The 21,584-nt window shown below is 43.0% G+C and overlaps 2 protein-coding genes across 6 annotated transcripts in view; one reads left to right on the forward strand and one right to left on the reverse strand.

The window, feature by feature from the left end:
* The first annotated feature begins 432 nt into the window (after window positions 1-432).
* Window positions 433-12,612, forward strand: DCSTAMP (dendrocyte expressed seven transmembrane protein). Of its 3 annotated transcripts, none has more exons than XM_053250687.1 (5): window positions 433-586; window positions 1,554-1,788; window positions 4,777-5,833; window positions 10,984-11,310; window positions 12,465-12,612. In XM_053250687.1, the coding sequence occupies exons 3-5, from the start codon at window positions 4,811-4,813 to the stop codon at window positions 12,546-12,548; spliced, it is 1,434 nt and encodes a 477-aa protein (XP_053106662.1). In that variant the 5' UTR covers window positions 433-586; window positions 1,554-1,788; window positions 4,777-4,810; the 3' UTR covers window positions 12,549-12,612. The 3 variants fall into 3 exon arrangements, with proteins under 3 accessions (XP_053106662.1, XP_053106660.1, XP_053106661.1); XM_053250685.1 differs by having other exon boundaries at window positions 1,554-1,706; XM_053250686.1 differs by lacking the exon at window positions 1,554-1,788.
* DPYS (dihydropyrimidinase) overlaps window positions 12,544-21,584 on the reverse strand; it is a 90,067-nt gene continuing 81,026 nt past the window's right edge. For 2 of the 3 annotated variants that reach the window (XM_053250690.1, XM_053250688.1), the window contains exons 9-10: window positions 17,244-17,344; window positions 12,544-14,662 (exon numbers count right to left, since the gene is read on the reverse strand). In XM_053250690.1, the coding sequence (XP_053106665.1) occupies window positions 17,279-17,344 (66 nt within the window). In that variant the 3' untranslated portion in view covers window positions 12,544-14,662; window positions 17,244-17,278. The remainder of the gene's footprint in view (window positions 14,663-17,243; window positions 17,345-21,584) is intronic. The other variant, XM_053250689.1, reaches the window with a different exon arrangement.

Here is a 21,584-nt window from a genome sequence, read left to right on the forward strand (position 1 = left end):
TTCTCTCGTTATTCTACTATATCTAACTGTAAAACAAATAGTTCCCCCTTTGCATTGCTATATTAATTAATTATTAATAAACTATTTGTTCACTAAGACAAGGGTCAGCATAGAACAGGATCTGGGTTTAGCCTTCCTTTACATTGATTGATCCGTGGCAGCTCAAGACCTCTGGGCACCTGAGGCGGGACCCTAAATGCCGCTCCCTTGTGCATACTCTGTTTCCCCTCTTTTCCTTCTTTTTCAGCAGGAGCAAGAGGGCATCTTGCCACATTGCTGGCATCCCAAGAATCTGCTGCCTGAGGCCATCACCTCAACTTGCCTCATGGATGCCCCCCCCCCCGCCCCACACTCTCTACAGTTGTGTCCAGATCAGGAATGGGTCTTCTAAATACTCCACATTTATTGCCATCAAACCCAGAAGCCTTTCAGGACTGTTATCCATCTGACTCATTGGGTAGGTGGGTGGAGAAATAACCAGTGACTCACAGTAGACTTATTTGTCAGCTCCTCCAGTCAGTGCTTCTCCTCAGAGGCCAGAAGCACCATGACATGAACGATCATCATGTGCCTTGCAAGAGAATCTGTAAGTAAACCTCCAGAATTATGCTTTTAAACAGGCTCCAAATGAATAATCAATAACAGTTAGCAGTAACAAATAAGGTTTCTCTAAGAATATATAAAGTATATCCTGGTTCTCCTTCCTCTCTCCACTTGGACTCTGTATTAGTGCTGTGTTGTTCAATTCTATGCATGTTTACTTGGCAGCAGGGTTCTGCTGAGTTCAACGGGAGGTGCTGCTAAATAAATGTGCACAGGATTGCAGCCTTAGTCAACTGTTGCATCACAGCCTTGGCCCACATAGCCACTTTTTAAATTTTATTTTATTTTATTTTATTTTAATACCACCCAAAACTTACGTCTCTGGGCAGTTTACAACAAGATTAAAAACGTAAAACATTAATTAAAAACAAAAACAAAAAATTTAAAAGCAAGAAATTTAAAACACAATTTAAAATTTGTTGGTTGCAGGAAAAGCAGACAGGCACATTTTGTCTCTGGGCTGATTCAGTAGAGCAACAGCCGTGTGGGTGCCCATCAGTAGAATATATACTCTCTCTCTCTCTCTCTCTCTGGTTTTTGCTCAATACAATATTCCATAAGTGCAAAGAGTGGACAGGCCCAGAAGGCACTGTTAAAATATGTTGAGTGTCAAAAAAAGAAGCAGCATTAATGTAATATCCAACCGCCTGAGGTCTGAAATAAAAAGTGCACTGGTGTTTTAATTGCTGGTGCTGAGGTTTGTGTTCCAACTAATTTGATTCTCTGCTAAATAAGATGTGTATATCTGTATCTATCTAGGTCTTTCTATATATAACGTGGATGATATGTATATATACACATTTGCTGGCTTGTGCCCATAAAGTAAAAAAAATAATAATAATGCAGCATCAACAATCAAAAGAACATGTGCAGTAGTAGCAATGTGTCAGTAAGAAAATATCCCGTCGCTGAAATAAAGCTATTCTACATTTCTTCCTAAATGTCATCAGAGAGGGACATCCATGAGCTTGACGTGGGAACATATTCTACAGCAGAGCTGCAAAGTATCGGCCCTCCAGCTGTCATTGGATGACAGCAGCCATCATCCTTGACTATTGGCCACTATGACTGAGGATGATGGGAGATGTAATCCACAACAGAAGGTTATTGGCTTGTTCTATAGTGTCTCAATGTACTGCTGAAAAGGCCCCATTGCACTTCTTTCCTTAACTCCCTCAGAGCCAGGTGAGGGTAAGGGGAGAGTAGAGTTCATACGGGGAAAGACATTGTCTGAGTTGTGTTAGGTTCAGAAAAACAGTCTCTTTGGAAAGTTCCTGTCCTTTCTCATTTTCTGTCTGTTTGGAGCCAGTATGAAACCCAAACACAATAAGTGCTACAAGAAACAAAACACTTAGGATATTTTTAATAAAAAATGTAAAAGATGATATAAACATAGGAAGATATGGACATAGGAAGCTGCCATATACTAAGTCAGACCATTGGTCCTGTAGAGGAGAGCTGGTCTTGTGGTAGCAAGCATGACTTGTCCCCTTAGTTAAGCAGGGTCTGCCCTGGATGCATATGAATGGGAGACTAGAAGTGTGAGCACTGTAAGATATCCCCCTCAGGGGATGGAGCTGCTCTGGGAAGAGCAGAAGGTTCCAAGTTCTCCAACCTCCAGCCTTGGAGAAGCTGCTGCCAGTCTGTGTAGGCATCAGTGAGTTAGATGGACCTAAGGTGTGACTCAGTATATGACAGCTTCCTATGTTCCATCTAACTCAGTATTGTCTACAAAGAACTGGCAGCAGCTTCTCCAAGATTGCAGGCAGGAATCTCTCTCAGCTCTATCTTGGAGAAGCCAGGGAGGAAACTTGGAACCTAGATGCTCTTCCCAGAGCAGTCCCATCCCCTAAGGGGAATATCTTACAGTGCTCAAGTGTAGTCTCCCATTCAAATACAAACCAGGGCAGACCCTGCTTAGCAAATGGGACAATTAATGTTTGCTACCACAGGCATCATCTCATACTGCATGGGAGGAAGCAATGGTAACCCCTCCTGTATTCTACCAAAGACAACCACAGGGCTCTGTGATCGCCAGCAGTTGACACCGACTTGACGGCACACTTTATCTTTACCATAAGACCAGCTCTCCTCTATAAAGGTATAATTATAAATGCATAAAATATGTCAATCTGAGTTAAAAGACAATATAAGAATGTGGCACAGAGACACTATAAATTCCACATTTCATAATCTTTTATCAGTCAGAAACAAAAAGAACCCCCCAAAGGTAATTTGTATGTAGATACACACTGTATGGCTTTTGATGTAGTAGACACACCCCCATCCCCACCACCATTTGCATTAGTCTCACTAAAAACCTTTGAAACTATTTAAGAACATCAGTTACAGCTTTTTGCAAAACCAGCCATTTCTGGGCATTCACAAGAGCTTACAGCATAGCGTTTTACTACAGTGAGAATACCACATAAAGCCTGATCATTGTAGTCTTTAAAAAGTTTTTCCAAAGGAAGTTCTGTGTTTTTTCTCTACTTGTAGTAAGACTAAAAATTTTGAACACAGCCTATTGGTCATTTATGAGAATTTATTTTGAATATAACAGTCGTAAGTTATACAGTTTTCAAGGTCTTTCTCCCTCCCCCCTATTTTTATGTTAAATTATTTGCACATTTTAATAAGGCTTAGATTTATACAAAATTGTTGTATTAATTATATTATATTATATTATATTATATTATATTATATTATATTATATTATATTATATTATATTATATTGCTTTCTTAGATTGTATTTATATTAGTTTGGCAAATGTTATGCATCTATAATTATACCTTTATATGTTTATATCATCTTTTACATGTTATATTAAAAATATCCTAAGTGTATAGTTTCTTATAGCACTTATGGCATTTGGGTTTCATACTAATCCTTAAGTGCTACCTCTGTTCAGTTTGTTTTGAGCCAGAACAAATAATCATACAGACACATGAATAATGACCAAAACTGCAAATGAGAAGAATATTAATAATCGGTGTCTGCATGAACATCTATCCCGCTTCTTAGTAACCCGCTATGTTTGAGCTACAAAGGCAAGAGAATGTCTTTATAAAATATTTGTTAAGACAACAGATTCTCATTACAGGACAAAATTGGAAAAGTTCATCTTATTTAATTAGAATCTGATTTATCGTATTTTGTTAAAACTCTAATACACATATAAATCAGCTCTGCTTCTTTAGAGAAATCTCGTTATATTGAAATGATGGAAGGAGCAAGAAACAAAAGCTGGGAGGCTGTGTTTTCTGGCAAAAATGTAAAACATGTACCTAATCTCTATTAAGTGTTAGGAATTATAAAAGGAAAGGCTGTCCCAGCGGCATTTGGGGATGGGAAATATAGCTACCAAGTTCTGTTGAATGTATTGTGTGAATTTTGTTTTCATTGACCTAATTTTACACTGAACAGCAATCTGTGTAAGTGTAGGAGCAAGTCAATGACCATTTTCCACCACGCAGCTTGTTGCTGTACCCTAGCAGAATAGCCCTTTGGTAGAAGTCCTTGACAGAATGACCAAGAAGAGGGGATTCAGGCAGGCAATGGAATCACCATGTGAGATCAACGGGTCTAGAGCCCTGTGCTTCTTTTGTGTCCCAAAGACATAATCTACCAATGAAGATCCTGCTTAGCTTAGCTTGAGCAATGGCTCCTCGGCTTAGTGCAGATAGGCTTCAGAATTGGGTTGGCAAGTCAATTAAAGCTTTAAATTAAATAGGTTTTCTAGACCGCAGTAAAAGATGTTATAAAGAGAGCTTGCAAATAAATATGAGAATCCAGACCTGCTGTCTTTTCTGGCAAATTCCACTCATTTTCAAACTTTTTTTCTGGCAAATTCAGTTAATCATGAAAAATGAGAGCTGGCAAGCAGGGGGCACAGCATAAATTGCACCAAGAGCTCTTAGAGGGAGTTATTCCCACATGGCTTCATGCTTGGGGTAAATGTTGAGCGAAGCCACTTCGAACAACACTCACGGCATTGAGGGAAACAGCCCTCTAAGCGTCTGGATTATCTCGGCTTCTATTTATTTGCAAATTCTGTTTACAGCATCTTTTACTGCTGCCTAGAAAACCTCAAAGCTGGATGGCCACCTGTCCCTGTATGTTTGTCCACTTCCCTTTGTTTCCATTTTGTTCCCTTTGTTTCCATCTTCAGAAACTATCACTGGATCTCTGGGCCACTGAACGAAATGGCTAATTTTGCCCCTTTTGCTCAGCATGTGTGGAAACTTTTTGTGTCCAAAAGAAAGCCTGGCTGGAAGAATCTTTTGCATCTGTTTGCAATCTGCAGCTCTGTTAGCCTCATATCAAATGTGTGCCTGTTCCTGGCTGGGTATTCCTTCCTACTAGATTATCCTGTATTTTCCTTACTTACATCCACACTCCTCTGGATCATCCTCTCCATTGGTCTGTGCTCCTCCAGACGCCTTCGCTGCTTCATTGCTCTCTTCTTCCTTTCTTGTGGATTGCGCGAAGGGAGAAATGCCCTGATTGCTGCAGGGACTGGTGTAGTGGTAACCAGCAACATTCAGAACATTTTTTACAACCTAAAGCAGCTTGCAGATAGCGTTACTTGCATTCTTGAATCCCAGCGTTTTTCCTTTCTCAACCACTACATTGCAGCAATTTGGTGGATTTACAAGCAGAACAAGTTGGGCAATCCCTTTAAAGATGCCATGTCAGTGGAGGACAAGCTGAATGCATCTTACTCCATTTCAGATCAGGATGTGAGGCAGAAGCTCAACCATACCAGACTGCGCATTCAGAATGTCACAGACCAGATCACTTCCATCTTGGCCTTACAGCCTTATGTGGGCAAGAAAGTGCTCCCTCTTCTGGGGACTATTTTCACTCTTCTCGGCACATACCTCTTCATCCGAAGATTCCTGAACCCCCACAACATCAAGTTTAAGAATAAATACATCACCAACGAGTTTATTAGATACAATGAACAACAGTGGCAACAACGAAAGCGCTCTGTCCTTCCCCTCAGTAAAGAAGAACGAAAAGTGTACACAATGGTCCCATCCTTCTGCCAGACGCACAAGGAAAGGAAATGCACCGCTCGCTTTTTTCTCCGTGTGCTTGCTAACCTTTGCATTTGGGCTCTCTTTACAGCAGTAGATTATTTGCTTTACTGGCTCATTTTTTCAGTGAGCAAGCATCTCCAAGATTTCCCTGAGCTAGAGGTCCATTTGAAATTGTATTACCATGTAAGTATCTGAGCTATAGTACCAGCACTTTTCGCTGGCTTTTATTGCTTTGGATAAAAGTTTACTGCAGAATAAACTTATGCTAAAATACAGCACAGAAGGCTTTGAGAGGAGATTGAGTGACACAGCCCAGAAAGCCCAGGATTTTAAAGGCCTTTACATAAAAACAATACTATTATGAAAAATGTCATTTGAAACTTCCACTGTTGGGTCATACGGGATATTCAGTGTGGCCAGAGAGGTAAAGGTAAACTGTGCTGTCAAGTCGGTGTCGACTCCTGGTGACCACAGAGCCCTGTGGTTGTCCTTGGTAGAATACAGGAGGGGTTTACCATTGCCATCTCCCGCGCAGTATGAGATGATGCCTTTTAGCACCTTCCTATATTGCTGCTGCCCGATATAGGGGTTTCCCATAGTCTGGGAGACATACCAGCGGGGATTCAAACCAGCAACCTCTGGCTTGCTAATCAAGTCATTTCCCTGCTACGCCGTTAGAACAGAGGTATAAAACTGAGGGGGAGCGGCCATAGTTTGGTGGCAGAGCACATTATCTAGTGTAGGGATTCTCAGCGTTGGGTCTCCAGATGTTATTGGACTTCAACTCCCATAATCCCCAACCAAAGACTGCTGGAGCTGGGGATTGTGAGAGTTGAAGTCCTATGCCATCTGGGGAACCAACGTTCAGAATCCCTGATCTAGTGTGTCTCCATGCAGAAGATCTCAGCTTCAGTGCCTGGCATCCACTGTTCCCTGGGATTTACAGATGTTGTTGATGACAGCCAACCAAAGGCCACTGCAGCTGGGGATGCTGGAAGTTGTAGTGAACAACATCTGGGAATCCCTGTTAGAGGGAACTGTGTGTGGCATCTCCAGTTAAAGGCTCTTTGCCGAGCTGGCGGAAAGCTTTGCCTGAGACCTTGGAGGGTGGCTGCCAGCCAGAAGACATAGCACTGAGCTAGGTAGATAAAGGCATCTGCATACATTCAAAGTTGGTTCTGTCAAGGGCTCCTTAACTCTGCATGTCATGAGCTGAAACAAAGTCAGGTGCTGTGATACATAACTGTGTGGGGGAGTGGGGCACAAGATGTGGTGCGGAGGTGCCTTTATCCTTCCTAAAGCATGTCTACAGCCACCTCGGAGCACCTCCTATGGATTATCTTGGGTAGAAGTTGAGGAGGAGAACTGGAGTTGGAACATTTCACTCCAGTACTTTTGGTTGTGCGAGCAACACTACTAGTGTTGCCAGTGGTTGTGCAAGGAACGCTACCACAGTTTCCCCATTCTCTGTTATGGGAATAATGGAGATCGCGCTGCTTGTGCAACCAGAGCTGCCTTATGAGTCCACAGCAACCCTGGGACAGTGTCCCTGTGATGTTACACTGTGCATCATGTTGGCCAGTGTGTGGAAAGCAGGACTGTGGGGAAAGCGAGAAAGTACCCATCCTAGTTGCTCCTTCTGTCACCATGGGGCCATAAAGAAAAAAAGAAAAAGAAAAAAGAAAAAGAAAAAAGAAAAGAAAAAAAGAAAAAAAGAAAAAAAAGGAGGGCTACGCTCCCCTACTCCACCAAGCCCCTTTGTTTGGGTTGCTAATTATACGGGCGGCGGGGGCAGGGGATCTATCCCATGCTTTTAATTTTAGACTGATCTGCACAAGCCAGCAGGTGAAGCTTTTAATCACATAGAGAGAAACATGTTCAGCCAGTAATTTCTGAAGGTCAGGTTATTGTTGTTGCCACAGGATACTGGTAAAAAAGCTGACAGCCCACCATACTGCTTACTTGTAACTCTGCAACAGATGTAAGATGAAGGTTCATGGAGCGAGAAGATGGCCCTCCTCCTCCTCCAAAACTGCCCTGCACTACTTTCCTTATTCCCACCTGTTGCCTCTGTTGCCAGGATGGGGAGAAAGGGGGGCAAGGGAGATTGGTCCCCATTGCTTGCTAATAAACTCATTTTCTTGTGCTCCAAACTCAGCAATTAAAGATGTATAGTCTCAAACCCAGCGTTGTCGCTAGTGGTCAGACCAGCAGAATGTAAGATGTCTTGAGACAGGTGACAGTGGACAGGAGTTTGTAGGTGCTCTTTCCCCATGCAGTCAAGAGTGCGTAGAGAGAGCTTCTGATGATATCTCTCAAATAAAATTAGAGTATGTTGGAGTATGTGCAGAGTGCTTTTCTTTCATCACTGAATGGCCAGAGCCAACCCCAACTCTTATGTAATATGCTATGAAATTATTCTCTTACCATCGGTGTTCCCTTTAAGGCATGCACACATGTATGCTCACAAGTTTTTTTAAAGCCCGCTCCGTTAATTTTAGATCTCACTCAGGTTGATTGGGAAGGCCCCACTCTGAATGCACGTGTGCACACACTGCCTTGATACTGCCACCCAGAACAAAACTCATTCTGTACAGAGATGGAAATAATTACAGGGACCACTGCTTACCATTATTCTCCAGTTATTGGACAAAGTACCTCTACTGGGAGGTGATCAACTTCTGTTTTTGCTCTCTCTTAAACCATTTATGGAAAGTTGCTTCTGGGGTTTTTAAAGGGTTCCGCCTTGTGCTTTAATCTTCACATTTGTTACGCCAGTGGTCATGTTTATCTTCAGATCAATGGCTGCATATGCAAGCTGATTTATGGCCCTGTCATAAAGCTTCATCAGGACGAGAGGAGATGGGACAGCTAGCAAGATGTGGCCATAAGAACCCTCCTATATAAAGGACACAGCCCCTTGTTAAACTTAGAACAAGATTTCTAATCAACATCAAGATGTTTGCCTGGTTTAGTGGTGCAGCCCATGTTTTTCCCTCTTGCATTAACTTTTTTGCTTCTCAGCAGGTGCATTTCCCATTACTTCCTCTTAGAGCTGGTTGCGCTGAGCAATCAATTTTTCCCCTTTCCCCTAAAGAAGCCATTTATCCAAGAAGCAATTATAAGACTCTCAGGTGTTCCAGAGAGCAGGGCATTTGGGTTCAGCAGCATAACTAGTGCTTAGCTTCCAATTACAACAAAACAGGAAGGGATTTAAATAACACCTGCTGCTGTGTGATGGGGCAGTGAAATTTCCTTTCCTTCCTTCTATGTGCATGTCAGATAATTTACTCTTCAGAGGGGAAATAAAGCAGAAATGCCTTCTAAAAAGATTTACAGAATGCTATTTCAAATCTCTCCCATGCGGTAAAGAGGCCATAGACCAGGGGTTCCCAACCTTGGGTCTGCCAGATATTGTTGGACTATGTTTGATATATGGCTCTGTTTGATAGCCAGTGTGGTGCAGTGGTTAGAGTGTTGGACTAGGGCTGGGGGGACCCACGTTCAAATCTCTAAAACAGCCATGAAACTCACTGGGTGACTCTGAGCCAGTCACTTCTCTCTCAGCCTAATCTACGTCACAGGCTTGTTGTGAGGATAAGTGTACTGATGAACAGCACTCTGGGCTTCAATGGAGGAAGAGTGACATATAAATGTAAAAATAAATGAATCTGATGTTTGGCAATTGTGGCCAGGACAATGGAAGTTGTCGTCCACCTTTTGGAACCCAAGGTTGCTAAGTTGCCATAGACCACCGGGCTCTTCCTCCTGTGCCAGGTTTCCCCCTCTTCCAATTAGGACTTGCAAACACATGACTGCTTGTAGCGCTTTGTAGCTGCAAGCTTCTTCAGGTGCACTTCCTGATGGTAATTCAGCAGAGGTGTGTGAAAAGCTCTGGGGGAAGGTGACTGATGGAGGATTTAAATTAAACAGGGCTCAGCTGGATTTAGCCCCAAAGCCTGCTTTCAATGCCAGGGCTCAGATCTGGGTAATGTGAAGCAATAAAGGAGAGTTGCTTTTAATTACGTGCAGAGTACCTCTCCACTGAGTAGTGTCAAGCCACCTCTGCCTATCTAGAATAAATGGGAAGGATTTCCAGGTAATAGGTGAGCCTTCTGCTTAAACCTGCTTTTAGCAATGAAGCAACAAACAAAAACCTAATTCTAGCATAATCTTGGGAACTGCATCACTTTGGGGCAGATCCTACAGAACCATGTGGTTTGTTGCAGCTTGTTCCTTACAAAAGACCCTCACATTATGTGAAACCTCTTTCAGAAGCACCAGTTTCAGCCCTACAACAATTCAATATTCCATTTTAGTATGTTTATTCTTTGCCCTTCAAGTGCCAATGCTGCTCTCAGCTTGTAGCCTTGGGAACTGGATGACACAGATCTAAGAACACAAGAATGTCCATGATGGATCAGATACAAAGTCCATTTAGCTCAGCTCTCTTGTCTCCAGAAGCCCACCAGATGTTCCCAAGAAGTCACAAAACTGGTGTGAAGGAGATCACTATGCCCTATTGTTTTGTCCCAATGATCCAATAACTAGAGGCCTTCTGTTTCTGAAAACTGAAATTCTGGCCAACATGATGTGCAGTGTTGTATACCCTAATGCTGAGCCCCAACTTTGTTCAGAACCAGTGGTTGCTCAAGCAGAACTAGTGCAGTTTTCCTCATTTGCCACAATGGGGGAACTATGGTAGCACTGCTTGAACAACCACTCAGTCAGTGTTACCTCCACAGGGAATCCCAGATGATGTTGTCTAAAGCTACCAATATCCCTAACTGCAATGGCTCTGGCTGTGAATGCTGGGAGTTGTAGTCATCAACATTTGGGATTCCCTGATACAGGGAACACTGCTGCTGATTCTGAACAGTGTTACGGCTGTTTACAAGTCCACAGCAGTCCCGGGACACAGCATTACAGCAATGTAAAGCTGGGCATCATGTTAGCCCTATGTTTAATTATCAACAGTAACCATCATTGGCAGTCCTAAACTGTCCATAAAATTTTCAAATCCTTAATAAATAAATAAAAAGGAAACAGAAACAAGAACATTATGTTGGTGGCTACTGGAAACTGCTTTTTCGAAGGAACACTGCTGGTTTATGCAGTTATGCAGAGAAGGTTTGAGCAGCAGATGAGAGAGTGTTAACATAGCAGAAGAACACGAACACACACACACATACCCTAGGAGGAATTTCACTGTTGAGTTGAAATGATTCTGCATGATTGGCTTTGAAACCTCATAAAGTTTCTAATGCATGGGATTAGAGGGAAAAACACTAATCACGGACTTCCTAACATTTATCTTCATTTCCTTTATACAGAAAAACGATGATACGTTTATCTTCAACCATGGAGAAAGAGTGGAGAAAAACACAGCCTTTAAGATTCCTCTCTTTGAGCAGGCCTGTGTCCCAAAACCAAACTTTTCCTTCTCCGCCACGTGGGTCCAGCTTGGAGTCATCCTCTTTCTTTTAACAGTGCTGGGGTTGTTGGCCTCAACCCTTTTGCAGCTTAAAATTCTCGTGACAACCTCGTTCTTTCCTAGCATGGGCATGAAACGGATAGCGTATCTGCATACAAAGTTATTAAACAGGAGATCAAAGCTCCCCGAGAGAAACAGGCCAAGGAAACTGAATTCATTTGCAATGGTAAATTACAAACAGCATAGAATATAATGCTAGTTCTGACTAATGCTTAAAGCTCAGTCCTATGAGCCATCTAACCGAGCCTGGATTGAGTGGGACTAGGAAGCAGGTTCCTAGAACCTGCTTAAGCCCCTTGTGATAAAGCATAGGCTCGGTCCTGTCTGCAGTGTCGGTATAACTGCAGCCAACAAAGCTGATATGCTAGTGCTTCCTCCCATGCATGGCACAAGCAAATTTTAGGCCCAATTCATATGGTTTGGGACAAGTATGGGAACAAGACTGCATTCAAATGGCTGGTCCCGCATTGCTCTGGTAATAGGTTTGCTATGGAAGTGATGCTTGAATGGATTTCAGGTGCCCCTTTAATACACATACCCCAGAAGAGATCACTGCTGTAAGGGTGTGCATGAACCAAGATTCGAGCACAGGTTTGGACAAGTGGCAAGCGGGAGCTTTAAGAAAGAGGACAGCAGGTTCTTACTTAGAGGACCTGCTTTTCTCTTAGAGGACCTCTTTCTCCATTAAGAAAGAGGAGAGCAGGTCCTGCTTTAAGAAAGAGGAGAGCATGTGCAGACAGTATGTGCATGCCGGTGCCGTGCACCCCAGCAGGAAGAGGCATGAGGTGGCAGAGAGCAGGTAAGGACCTGCTCTCCTCTTTCTTAAAAGTCTCTCTCGCCGCTCCTCTCCGAACCGGTTTGGAGCCTGATTTGGAGCCTGATTTGGAACCTGTGCTCGAACCTCGGTTTGTTGTAATGGCTCTCCTCAGAAGGGAGTCGTTACAGGTTTAGGTCTGTAAACTGCAGCTTCTCTCTCACCAGCAAGAAGGCTGGAGTGGATGCATAGCTCCCTAGTTCCTTGAGGCGGAAGCACTAATCCAGGAGTTCTCAAACTTGGGTTCCCAGATGTTGTTGGACTACAACTCCCATCATCCCCAGGCTTTGGCCATTGTGTCTAGGGATGATGGGAGCTATTGTCCAATATCTGGAGACTCAAGTTTGAGAACCCCTGCACTTATCCTTCCCCCTCTCCTCCTCTTCAGAATAGAAGGAGAAGTTTAAGAATTATCTCTCCTGCTCTGAACAGACTACTAAGGCTTCTGCAATTTCATCACAGGTTTTCACTTGTAAAAATAACTATTTTTCTTTCTTTCTTCTCAGTTACATTTCTGGTTCCCAATCCTCCAGGCAATGAGAACTGTCAGGAAGAAAGAAACCGATGTGCCACAAGACAACAGCATTTAACACCGTAAAGAAAATCTTTAAAGACATTTATGATTCTTTGAGTGAACAAACAGTCTGGTGCATTTGATTTCCCTGACATTGGTTTACTTTTCAACTCTGAATCTCACTTCATCATCCAGTTCTGAAGTCACCAAAATGTACAAATCCCGTGCTTAATTTGCATTGTTGTCCTGACATGCCATCTGAGTAATACCTCTCTCTAATTCACGTATTTCTTTCAGTATTATTTTAATCTGCTTTCTTATGCTTTTTGTAAGAACTCAGAGTTCTTTACATTCTTCCTCCCTCCTTTCTGCTGCCTTTTTCTTATCTTTGCCACTGTTTTTTTAATGTGGGTGGATATTTTCTTTCGTGATATATATCTATCATCACCCAAGTGTCATCCATCCCTCCAGCCACCTTACATTTCATGTTTTATTTTTCATAGATGAAAGAGCTTTAGCTTTCAGCTCACCATGAACAATGCAAGTTTGAAATGAAGGGTTTTAGTTCTTCAGAGCCAATTAGGGTTACCAGATTTCTTTTCTAATGTTGCTTCTAGTGGTGTTGTGGCCTCATTCCCTCCTGCTCCTCAGTTCTTGTGTGCATCAGTGACACTGTGCATACAAATCTCTGACTTGCCCCTTTGACTCACCCATTCCACCCACATTCTGAAATGCAGAACTTCCTTTTTCTTTTTTTTAAGGCAGTGAAAAAAAGATGTTCAGTGTGCTGTGGAAAAATCCCCAAATCAGATCAGCTGCAGTTTGAAAAATTAATGAAGGACTGACCCAGTTGTCTCAGGATGGCAATCAAAACTGGCAGGATCCAGGCCACTGACACTCCTAAAGATTATCTGTATGAAATGCAGAGAATGCTGAAGTGTTGTCTATGTTTCCCTTTTTGGCTATGAAAATTCTAAGACTGTGAATGACTCTTCCCCCCGCAAAGAATTTACTCAACATTGGCCCATGACTGAACTCTTCATTTTCATGGCTAGTGGTATTGGTGGGTAGTGTTTTGCAAATAGAAAGGTACAGCATTCAGATCAGGAATACTCTGTGTGGGTGTTTTTCCAGGTGTGGGGTTGAGAGAGAATGCAACAGAGCAAGTTACAGCTTAGAGCACATGTGTGACCTGTATGAGATCCCAGGTTCATTTCTGGCCATCTCTACTTAATGGGGCTGGTGATACTAGCAGCCTTGGCTTAGACCAAGTGATCCATCCAGGCAGTATTGTTCATCTTAAATGACAATCAGAGTGGGCCTTGTTTGTTCAAGTTCTTTGAGGGGGTGGCAAGTGTTGGATTTCAGATCCACACTGGATGATCTCTTATGGCACAGTCCTAATGATCTTAGCTCCAACTAACTACAAGAGAAAGAGGGAGAAGAAGCCCAATAAACCAGAAGAGCATGTTGCAGAGCAATAGCAGTGGTAAACCTGCATGTCAAATTAAATGCTGGATATAGGTAAAGTGTGCTGTCAAGTTGATTTCAACTCCTGGCACCCACAGAGACCTGTGGGGTTTTTTTGTAGAATATAGGAGTGGTTTATCATTGCCTCTTCCCACGCATTATGAGATGATGCCTTTCAGCATCTTCCTATATCACTGCTGCCCAATATAGTACCAGCCGGGATTCGAACCGGCAACCTTCTGCTTGTTAGTCAAAGATTTCCCCGCTGTGCCACTTATGGTGATGTCAGACATCTAAATCACACATTCCTCATCATTCCCTGTGAGGATGCTGATTCAATAACTCATTTCAGTTTTGCCACTTCAATCATTAGGATTACTGTATATTAACACTTCATATAGATCTGGATGTGGCAACTTCCTTATGTCCTCATATAAATCACAATGGACCTCTGAAAATGTTCACATGCTGTCTGCACCTGGATCATTCTCAATGAAAAAGTGTCTTCCTGTAGGTTTCCAAAATAGGTTCTCACTCCAATGGCAGCAATGGTAAAACAGCAGAGAGAAAAGTCACTTTCACATTAATTAGTAGCTGTTTTGACAGACTGGTAATCTTTCGGGATTATTCGAGGCTTGATACCAACATTACAGGCTGATATGACTCCAAAAGGAATTGCATAGGCAGAGTAAAAATAATCCTTTTTCATCTGGTTTTGATCTATAGAGAAAGGAGAAACATATTATATACAGGATACCACTGATTATCACGGGTTCTCTATTCACAGTTCCAGCTATTCATGGTTGGGTTTTATATGTATATAAATGTTTTAAATAAATAAATAAATATACCCAGTTTCCATTATAACGAGGGGTTAATTTCAGCCATTCGCAGAAGTGTGTGCACGTTTCACACTTCCAATGGCATTTCCAGCTTGGAGGCACTTCTTTAGACAGCATCAAGTCATCTTGGGACTTTCCACCCCACCAGGAATTTGGAGGATTTTGGGGTGGGATGCAGAGGATTTGTGGGGGGGGGGCAGTTGGGGGAGGTCCACTGGAGTGTTTCTCCTGCTTGGCCATAGAAGGCAATGGAAATTCCTGCCCGTACCTTTAAGCATTGGGAGGCAGCACTGGGGGCAGGGGTGCCTCAGTGGCCAACATGCAAGCACACAGTTGCTAATCAGTCAGTCATTTTTAGCCTGCTTTCCAGTAGCCTTATGAGATCACCTGGCATTCTCTGTGTGTGTCCATGTGTCCATCTTGTGTGTGTGCTCCACCATCAACTTTGTAACACCTGGACCAATATGAACCAAATCGGGTACAGTTGCAGGGACATATAGGGACACCTCAATGTCATAGTTTGTGATGTTGTCATCCACCCCGATCCAACATGGTGGATGCATAAATTTTTGAGGCACAAGTGGGCTAACTTGTGAACTGCCTAACCAATTTGAACCAAATTTGCTACAGCTAGAGGAACTCATAGGGATGCCCAAATGGCATAGTGAGTGATGATGTCATCCACTGCAATTCAAGATGGCAGCCGTGTGAACATCTGAGGCGCAAGGGTGTTAATTTGTGGACTGTCTAACTGATTTCAACCAAATTACATACAGCGGCAATGAGTGACACACAGGGACACCTCAATGGCATAGTTTGTGATGATGTCAAACATCCCAATCCAAGATGGCGGATGCATAAACTTTGGAGGCGCAAGTGGGCTAACTTGTGAACTGCTTAAACAATTTGAAACAATTTTGCTACAGCTGTAGGGACACATAGGGATGCCCCAATGGTGTAGTTTGTGATGGTGTCATCCACCCCAATCCAACATGGTGGACGCTTGAACGTTTGAGGTGCAAGTGGGCTAACTTGTGGACAGTCTAACCAATTTGAACCAAATTTGATACAATTGTGGCGAGTGACACACAGGGACTCCTCAATGGTGTAGTTTGTAATGATGTAATCCACCTCGATCTGAAATGGTGGATACATTAACATTTGAGGTGCAAGAGGTCTAATTTGTGGACCTTGATTTGAACCAAATTTAGATCAATTGTAGAGACAGTGAAAGGAAAATAGGCTGATTAGTTCTTACTAGAACAACTTGTTTCTGTTGTCAGCATCCATATCAGAAGCTATTCTCTTGCATGGTGTTGACTAATGCACCAGCTGCCTCCCCCTCCTAGAGCTTAAAGGTAAAGGTGGGAATTTCTTCCTCCCTCAATTGCTGCGCAGCAGTTTCATTTAGCAAATCAACTCACCAGATGTTACTGTGTGTGCCAAACAATATGACAATCTCTCTTCTCCCTCATATTACTTGACGAATTCCATTGCATGGGCTGAGGCAACAGAGCACTGAAGGGAGGAAAGCTGGTCTTGTGGTAGCAAGCATGAATGGTTCCCTTGGCTAAGCAGGGTCCACTCTGGTTTTCATTGGGTGACTATATGTGAGCTCTGTAAAATATCCCCCTTAGGGGATGGGGTCACTCTGGAAAGATCATCTGCATACTTGCATGTAGAAGGTTCCAAGTTCCCTCCCTGGCCTCTCCAAGTTAGGGCTGAGAGAGATTCCTGCCTGCAACCTTGGAGAAGGCACTGCCAGTCTGTGTAGACAACACTGAGCTAGATGGACCTATGGTCTGAATCAGTATATGGCAGCCTCCGATGTTCCTGTGTTGCCGTTCCCTGGAGCATACTGCTTTGCACAGTCTTTTGCCCACCTTTTTGCTAATGCTTTGCACCATGCATACATTTCCCTGATCCAGAGTTCTGTATACGGTCTAATATGATCTACACCAGTGTTCTTAACTGCAGGGCCTGGGAGCCAATAATGTCTCTCATCGATCCTAAATGCAGTTCCCTGACAAACTGGTTGCTGGGCCTGTGCAAAGCTTTGGCCAAATCCAAATACTCTGCACAACCCACATGGCACCACGTGGAGGTAACCATTCCCATTGTGCAATTCTGTATGTTTCCCAGTGCTGGGGGTGGGTTGCTTTAAAGAAAATGGAGCCTTCCTTCTCAAACCCCAGCACCATCTTGGACATGTGTACAGAGCACTGGGAAGTGTGGTCCTTCCCAGCTCTTTTCTGACTCTATGTGGCAACTTCCTATGTTCATAATCCTGGATTTCTCAGTCTACAGCAAGTTCTGATAGTTTCTCTTGAGTTGAAAACATTTTTGCTGAAAAGAACATCCTGTGTAAGGGAATTATATCTATCGAACAGAATAGACAATAAGTGCTAGTGAAAAGCAGAAAGTTGACTAGAGTTGGATTGGCAGACTGAGATATTTACCTACAAGAAGATGAACTCCATCATGGAATTTATTTTCATTTCATGAGTGAAACCACTTTGCCCATATATGGTGCTCTTTTGACGGGTACAGGCTGGCAGACCTGCAATAAAATGTTTCTGTTTTTATTTTTTACAGTTATCGTTTTCTAGAAACTGGTCAAAACAAAAATAGCATACTGAGATTTCATAGCTGCTGACTTTATTCTCAACTGTATTTTAATAATCATGGATCGGTTGCAGACTTTAGGGCTACTTTTCTCATTCTTCTCCATCTACTGTCTTTCTGACCTCTCCAAAACAGATGTTTGGGAGTCCACCCATAGTCCAGTCAGATAGCTGTCTCTGTTCACACATGAGAACACCAGTTGGGTCCTCAGAGGTACACTCCTAAAACTGCCATTTCTACTTGACTAGAAAATAGTGATTGCTCAGTTGCATTGCATATGCTAATTCATTTGATAATGTGAAATTGAAGATTACTCATTCCCTATCTCTGAGCTGTCTCCCTTTAGTCCCAGATCCCTAGGGGACCTGAAGTGTCTGAAGTCGGAAAGAAGAGCCTGAAGCATCTAATTTCAGAGCAGATCTGTTTGAAAAAAAACTAATGGAAGGGTAAAGGAATGACTGCTTTGAGGGATATTTACTGTTGCTCATGCATACCTGCTCAGATATCTTCAGTTGTTTCAATCAAGAAACAAATGCCACAGCCCTGTTTTAGCTTCCCCTTGCATTTTTCTTCTAGCTCTAACTTCCTGTGCCTGGGCGCTGCCTTCTTTTAAAATGGCAGAGACACTTTCTGGAACACAAAACTATGTAGGGCACTTTTGAATGCATACAACTACTGGCAGGGTTTCCTTTTAGGAAAGCCAGTAGAATCCTGAATTATACTGAATCCCTTGCTAACAGTGCAGGTCAGCCTAGGTTCTTTTTTGCAACATTTTGACTTCTGAGGGAGGCATTCCCTACCACCACCACTCTGAGGTTTGGGGTGTGTGTGTGTGTGTGTATGAGAGAGAGAGAGAGAGAGAACTGGGACCTGTCTTGCTTCCCTCTGATCTGTGTGTGGACAGCATACTTTACCCAGCAATGGCCAAGGCCAACATTGTGGTTTATTTAATTAGCTTACCTGGAAGTAAGCTAATTCACTTACCTGGAAGTAAATCCCACTGAAGCTGGTGAGACTTACTTCTAAGTAAACATGTATAGGATTGGGCAGTTTAAAACCTGCTCCATTTCAAAAGGCAAAGACAACCTGTAAATATAATTTAATATTAAATTTAAAAAGTTAAATTCAAAGGGGATCCCAACTGCATCGAAGAAGGAAAAAACATTGTTTATTAATATTGTAGGATGGTAAGCTCACTGCTTAGGGCTCAGCCTCAATGTGGGCATTCTCTCTCCACACATATTAGTAGCTCTGCTCAGCTTCGCTTTTTCCCTGGGCTGCACAACTTCAGCCTGCAGCTTTCTTTTTTTTTAAAACTACATCATCCCTAGCTAAAATGGTCAATAGTCAGGTATGATGGGAGTTGTAGTAAAAAACAAACAAAAACAGCTAAAGGGTCAAAGTTGTGCAGCCCAGCTTTACGGTTAAGCTCTGCTCACAAGGCACAGCAAGCCTAGCTATGCAATCAGCTGCTAGATTCTAGAGTACAAACTGGGTACAAGGGTAGTGTTGGATTTTTACCTGATTGTCCAGGGGTAGGGGGCTTAGCCCCACAAGTCAATCAATGGAGGGGCGAAGGTGCTCTAACCCTCTGCTCCCTACTTCCAGGGCCCCTGAACTCAGTGGAATTTACTGAAACATCACCCTACACAGATTTCCCAGCAAGCTGAATTTTTGCTGGTAAGTGTATTACTCTATTGTTAATATTGCCTAAAATTCTTTTAGTAATATATATGAAAGATATTTGGTAAGAGTTAATCAAATATTAACATTATTGTTTTGTTTGTTTAATTAAATTCCACTACCCTAATGTATGCAGCTGACACCAAGAATATTTAGAAAATCAAAGTTAAAGAAAGTTCAATTATATATTAAGTAAGGCAATAAAGCTATCTTCTAAAATGTTAAAACCATTAAAAATAATGTCAAACTCTATAGTGGTTCAAATAAATGTATCTATTATAGCATACCCTCTTAGAAAGCAAAATGCTGTTCTGAATCTGTTTTTTGTTGTACATCAATATGTTTTAATAGTTATATCAACAAACTGCAAGCCTTCTTTCCTTTAGAAATGATTACAGAACAAGTGGGAATTTTTTTTTTAATCAACTATTTAAATTGAGACTTTTTGCTTGGTAATCCAAATAAAAATACACACAACTCATTTAAATTAGCCCTGTTCAGACAAACACCAAACACACAACTAACTGTCTGGGGGCCTTGAGGGGCATAACTAATGAGAATGATTCTGTATGAGTCCCCACCACACCCCCGTACAGGTCTTCTGTCTCATTTTAAATCTATCCACCCTTACGGGCCTCCTATAGCAGCCGACCTTTTTCATGGGCTTCCTCCAATTCTTTTCTGGGCACGGTCAAAGTCAGAAGGTTGTCCTATAACAGGGGTGGGCAGACTTAAGGCTTCTAGGATCTGTTTTTGTTTTTGTTTTTTGCCAGAGAGCCTTGGGAGCTAGCTACCACCAGGAGGAAACAGCAACTGGGGGAAGCAGAGCCAGTCACAAAATGGTGGCTTTGGGAGGCAGAGCTAGCTAGTCACAAAATAGCAGCTTGTACAAAAATATGCACTGACAGAATAATATATTTTAAACATCAAACCAGTAGAATTTTGCTGCAGAACAAGAGGGGAGCAAGAGGAGCTGCTTTGTGGGGGGGGGGGGAACTGGAGAACAAACTAAGGGAAGAGAAAATAAAAACAACCCTGAGCACCTGAAGAGAAAGAGATGGAAAGTGACAGGCCCATCCCCCCCCCCGCAACCAGCGAATCAGATTTGCAACATTGGCTGGAAAGGGGAGGAAGGGAATAGCTAAACCAAACCCCTGGAGAACTATTTCAGAAGAGCTGAGGAGCTACCAGCAGATCTTGAGCTCCCAAATGCCTGTCCCGTCCTATAATGATTTGAACAGCTTGCACCCTACATAGCAGGGACAAAACCCCTCCAAACACCCTTCCCTATATTCTATATTCCAGTGGAATTTTGATGATAAGCCATGGACAACCTCTCGCGGATTACCCATCCTTGCATAAAAATTGACTGGCACCAACTAAGAAGCATTTTCAGCAAACATTCAAGAATTTGGGAGCGCCCTTCTCCAGAAGAGCACACCTTCAACACTTCTCAGCCATTCAACACATTATCCTATCCCTGCTCTTGCTTGTGGCTTGTTGGTACCACCACTATGCAGTATGTCAGCACTACACTGAGCAAGTCTGTATTCTCCTATAATTGTGTAGGAGAGGGCAAACCTCTCAGAACTCATTCTGAAGGCCTGGAGTTTCATACATGTATAAAAATTCTTGCACATCTGGCACCTGTATTCCCTCGGAAGCAGAGGCGTAACTATAGGGGGGGCAGGGGGGCACGTGCCCCGGGCGCCATCTTTTCTGGTCATGTGGGGGGCGCCGCCATGACAAAAAAATTTTTTTTTAATTTTTTTTGTTCATACAAATGTTTCCTGCTCAGTGCAGCAGCGCTGCAGCAGTCAAGGGAGCGCGTCGGCGCCCCCTCCCCCACGAGCGGTCCCTTCCGCGCTGCCCACGCCCCCCCATTGCTTTGCTTGGCGGCGGGTGCTTGTGAGGAAAAACCTAAGTATAATGTAGTATGTTGGGGGGGGTGGGGGGCGCCATTTCAGTGCTTGCCCCGGGCGCCGTTTTCCCTAGTTACGCCTCTGCTCGGAAATAATAGCTTCCGAGAGACCATTTAAACCAGGAAACTAGTGTGGGAAAGGAAGGGCTAACCCATCCCCAGCACTGTGGCCCTGGTTTGATTTGAGTCATCCCATGGCTGCTTTTACCTTAAAAACCCAGGACAGCCAATCACAGACCACCAGGCATCGTGATCTGCCTCGACTCTCAGTTCTTCGAACCTCATTTCTGAATTATGCCTTGATGCTGCTTCTGTCCACAATCTCATCCCCACCTTAAGATGGTTGAGAAGGTAGTATTGCCTAGCAATCATACTGTGGGATTCTACATGCCACTGACCTAGAAAAATGGGAGAGCAGCTGCATGTCTGAAAGTAGTCCAGTAGCTGGCTGTTTACTATCCTCTTAAAGGCTGGTAGATGCTCAGGATCATTCACCATTAACACTTATCCTTCTGATATTCTGTCTCTAAGAGGCTTCAGGCAGACTCCGGGTTACTGATATGAGTCAGTG

This window comes from Hemicordylus capensis, chromosome 4 (assembly GCF_027244095.1).
Source record: "Hemicordylus capensis ecotype Gifberg chromosome 4, rHemCap1.1.pri, whole genome shotgun sequence".
Lineage (NCBI taxonomy): Eukaryota > Metazoa > Chordata > Lepidosauria > Squamata > Cordylidae > Hemicordylus > Hemicordylus capensis.

Coding starts and splice junctions, on each gene's coding strand:
- DCSTAMP (XM_053250685.1), top strand. CDS start 1,678: ATGATGGGAGATGTAATCCACAACAGAAG. Junction 1,707..4,776: donor GATGTAATCCACAACAGAAG/GTTATTGGCTTG, acceptor TTCCATCTTCAG/AAACTATCACTGGATCTCTG. Junction 5,834..10,983: donor ATTTGAAATTGTATTACCAT/GTAAGTATCTGA, acceptor TCCTTTATACAG/AAAAACGATGATACGTTTAT.